Source organism: Centruroides sculpturatus, unplaced genomic scaffold (assembly GCF_000671375.1).
Source record: "Centruroides sculpturatus isolate CEXI.00-Female unplaced genomic scaffold, Cexi_2.0 scaffold1416, whole genome shotgun sequence".
In the NCBI taxonomy this organism is placed as follows: Eukaryota; Metazoa; Arthropoda; class Arachnida; order Scorpiones; family Buthidae; genus Centruroides; species Centruroides sculpturatus.
The window spans coordinates 108,351-112,959 of NW_019385551.1; the positions used below are offsets into that span (position 1 = coordinate 108,351).

At 32.1% G+C, this 4,609-nt stretch overlaps 1 protein-coding gene across 1 annotated transcript; it reads left to right on the forward strand.

Moving 5' to 3' along the window:
* Positions 1–3,188: 3,188 nt before the first annotated feature.
* LOC111640044 (venom protein 302-like) lies at positions 3,189–3,906 on the forward strand. Its single transcript, XM_023386046.1, has 3 exons — positions 3,189–3,350; positions 3,429–3,552; positions 3,641–3,906. Exons 1-3 carry the CDS (start codon positions 3,301–3,303, stop codon positions 3,788–3,790), a joined length of 324 nt encoding a protein of 107 aa, XP_023241814.1. The 5' UTR covers positions 3,189–3,300; the 3' UTR covers positions 3,791–3,906.
* Positions 3,907–4,609: the final 703 nt, after the last annotated feature.

The window sequence follows — 4,609 nt, forward strand, 5'->3', positions numbered from 1 at the left end:
AGGGATCCTTACCCGGGCCTAATCTCGTATATGTTATGCTTTCTGTAGAATCTCTTATACAGAGTGGGAAAGAAAGTCACTTAACATTCCTGTTAAAAAATATAGAACATACCCGAAGAATGTACATTGAGCACATCATGCAACCTGCATAACCTCTGTAACCGTTCGAGGAGAGTCAATAAAATTATTCAGCAATCAATTCCTTGTGAAATTCTGACCCTAAATGATGTGCCACATGATACTCTTCCCATTTACAGTTTGGGAGTTGCATTCAATATGGCCACTACGAAGATGGCTGTCATGTATGTAACACATATCAATCTGTTTCCCCTTGGTTTAAAGTGTTCCTAACATGAGCGAAATAATCTTGGGTACATTTTATATTCTGTAGCAGGGGTGTCAAGTGACTTTCTTTTTCACCCTGTAGAAGATAGATATGGATATTTACCAAAATAAAAAAAAAAACACTTTTTCAATTAGGAAATATTTCTTATATATTTGATTATATGAATTAATTCTTTTATCTTCAATTTTTAATGCTAATTATGCAGGAAGACAATGTCTTCATATTACACTTTATGAGCAAATAATGTACTCAAGCATCATTAGAAATTTATTATAATTGTACACACTCCAATGAAATCAATTTACTCTTGTTGAAATTTAATTCAGCATTGTTTAATTTTCTTACAATTTTTTTTTATATTGATAAATTTTTGAATTTATTAAGGAATTCTCACTGATTTCCATTTTCTGTATACCATGAAACTTATTGAATCAATATTATAGATTCAATATAATAAATAATGAATGTAAAGTGTAACAGATATAATATAATGTATAAGCACAATATAAACTATAATAAATGTAAAGTTATATATTATCAATACTTTACATCCTTTTTGTTTATGAAAATAAATATATTAAATTTATTTTATATCATAGAATATTTAATACATTTTATAATATATGTTTATAATCTATATTTATTAATTATTTGTGTAATTATTAATTAATATATAATATTTCTTATTTCAGTAAAGTGATGATGAAGTGTGCAGTTGAAAATTTTAAGGTTATAAAGGTTATGGAAAAATACTTTGTTATAATTTTGTGATTTATAAAGTTATTTAACTTAAATATATATTTTGCACTCAGTGAATAAGAAAATGTAAATATCAGCACTTATTTTATACATTAAATAACTACAATAAATAAAAATGGATTTTTGATTAATGTAAAATTTTTATCATCAAAGAAGCTGTTATACTTTTTAATTTTTATATTGTATTTAATCGTTCATTAAAAGAATAGCATAATTATATTTTTATTGATATCTTTTGAATAATATACATCTAAACTACACTGGATTGTGTTTTCGAAAAAAAAATCGATAGTAAAATGTATAGCACTTATAAGTTAGATTAAAAATACTGATAGCCACATTAATAAAAATGATATAGTGTTATAACTGTTTCTGAAACATCCATTAAAACTGGTAAAAATTTGTATAATTTAAGGGACTAATCAATAATTAAGTGTATAGCTTAAGGGGAGAAGGAATCGCAAAAAGTACATTATTTTGCACGATGCATCGTGTGCAATACGATTCCCTTACGATGGGGAGTGAGGACACAATTACACGATCCCTCTCACTAGATAAATGACACGTTCCCCTTCACACCCCGATGGAGTGTGAGGGGGACGTATCATAAATTTTTTGAGGGGTGGGTGTGTGAAAGTAAAAATCTCAATTCCACATGGTCTATGGCACATCCTCCCCCTGACGCTACATTGGGATACAGTGTCGAATGCAGCGCCTTACTCACTTGAAGGTACAAGAACCTACTAGAAGGGATTGGCCGAAGCCAAACAAAAGAGCCTGGTTCAAGCCAGGCGATAGACGCCTCCAGCACATGCTGGATGGCGTCTATCGCCTGGGTATGAACCCAGGTATAAACTATGTGGGTATAAACCCAGACCAACAGAAACCTGCCGAAGCAGGACAGATGCCACGGCTGGATATAAGGCGTAGTTCCTTCACGGGGTGATCGCTGCCAGCCAGCTCCCAGCCAGATGGCAGACCCATCTTTGATCGTAGCCAAGAAAGGCCGAGAAGCGATATAAGACTACTTCCTAGTTAGTTATGTCAGGACTGGTGAATCTATCGCACGCGTTACCAAAGTGGTACGTAGGGAAAAATTATCTGGCACATAACAAATCATACGATTTCGGTTTAACATTTCTTTTTCAATCATCCTTACGGTTTATCACCTGATCATTCTTTTTCAATCGGCTTTATATTTATTCTAATTAAATCATGTATTCGCAGTGGAGGATTTAGCACTTGTGAGACCCCAGGCGCAATTTAATTTCGAGGTCCGCTCTGAATATTTTCACTACCCCTACACCCTACAATGTGCATTTTTTACTCTGGTAGACACTATACCGATGATTCAAAAAAGTGAGACATAGGGAAATAAACATTGAAAATTAACCAATATAAGATTACAATTGCCTCGTGCGCCTGTCAGAAATCCGCCACTGGAATTAGGTATTGCAATTACTTCACATTTTGGACCATAACATTTTTACAAATAAAGATGACAATGATAATAGTAAACAGAATAATAAGATTGAAGAAGTGAAATGAAGAGCAAATGGAAAAAGTTATATGGCTAGAGATGGGCAAACTAAATGATGTAAGGGGTGACAGATTAAACATAAAACCAATAGACTTTACATAGAGAACCTTGACTTCGAATATCTCTGTCCGTGGATCGAATTTCACTTATCACATCGGTCATGCCGAACTGTACACATTTGCAAAAATTCCTGTTTAATGGTCACGCGGTTACTTTAAACTCCAATCACAGATAAACACTTTCTGACTTATGAAGAACTTCACTCAATAAGGTGATCGATAATAATCTAATGTCTTTATCGAAATTTTCGAGGCTGATTTCATCCATTTATTTCGAGTTCTGGTCCTCTTAAGTGGTGTGTCAAGCGTTGAAATTAGTTAAAATATAATTAAATTAAATTAATTTAACAAGTCCGGAAATTTTGAAAGGAAACTAAATTGGTTTCCTGGGAGGAAGTTTAGAAATATTAGTTGTAGATAATAAACTGATAGGAATATAACTTTTCCGGCATTCTGAATATAAAAAAAAGTGTTAACTCATAATTACTCTTGATACATTTACGAGTGGTGAATGACGAAACATCCTCAACCACAATAAACATCTACAAGAAGTCTTCTGATTTGTTTCCACACAGATCCTTAGATCAGTTGTAAAAATGGACCCCAAATTATTTACCTTTTTCATAATTAAGTTTTGCTTATTCAGGTAAGAAATTTTTTATTGTATTTTATAAATTCTTAACGTTTTGGATGGTCTGTAATTCATAAAGATTCATGTTTTAAGCGTGGGTCTGTCGCTGTTATGTGTTCCCTGTTCTGAAATAGACTGTGTGGATAAAACCGAAGAGGATTGTCCAAGTGTTGGAGTTACTATGTACGTTTGCGGATGTTGTAAAGTGTGTGCCGAGGTAAAAAAAATATATTGTGATGAAATAATATTTGTTAATTGGAGGAGGAAGGAAGTATAACAAAAATGTCTACACTTTTTTTTTATAGGGAATCGGCCAGGAATGCGGCGGATTATATAACCTTTCTGGTATATGTGGAAGAAATCTCGAATGCGTAAAACCCCCTCTTCCAAAGGAATTCGGCGAGGATATGGAAAATTTTTCAATAGGAACCTGTCAGGAGAAGCAAGTTGTCTAGCAGCAATATGCCGATTCATTTAAAGCTAACGCAATCTTTTCTATAATCAGTAAATTACTTGAATACATAATTTAATTGAATTTTAATGAAAAAATAAAGCTTGTATTGCAAATAAAATTGTTACGTAATGTAATTTTTTACTTTTTCTAAATAAAAAAAACTTTAAATTTTAGAATAGAAATGAGTTGCATAAAAAATTGTAACGAGTAAAATCATTAAGTCTGGAGATACGATACACGATCTCTCTCTATCTCCTCACCTCCTCGACCTTTAACCACTAAAACTTAACAGAATCAAACCACCTATTACACGAATCTTCCTGCAAAATTTCAGAAATTTTCGACAAAAGAAACAGGAATTATTAAGTTTCAAAGAGAGTGAACAAAATCGCGTCCCACATACACTAACATATTAACATCCATACGTACAGGAAAACCCCGAAATTATTTGCATTTCTAGACGTTTCTAGTGCAAAAATTTAAAAATCTTCGGGGATGAGGGAATTTTTTCACCTATAGCCATACTTTCTTTCTGTTATATATAAAGTAAAATAAGTTTCTGTTCGTATCTTTTAGCGAAATAATTGTTTTTTTCATAGCAATAATTAATTAAATTTAATCACTTTCTGGTTTATAAAACACGTGAAATTGTTACAGGTAACTTAAAATCATAATATAGATTTAATTAATAATAATAATTTTGAAATTGGCTCGATAAACCGAAACGATAAAAGCAGTTATATAACAAGCTCGCGTATTACGAATGCGATTTCCGGGAAGTTTATATAATTATTATTAGCCAGGTTGCGGCCGAAGTTTT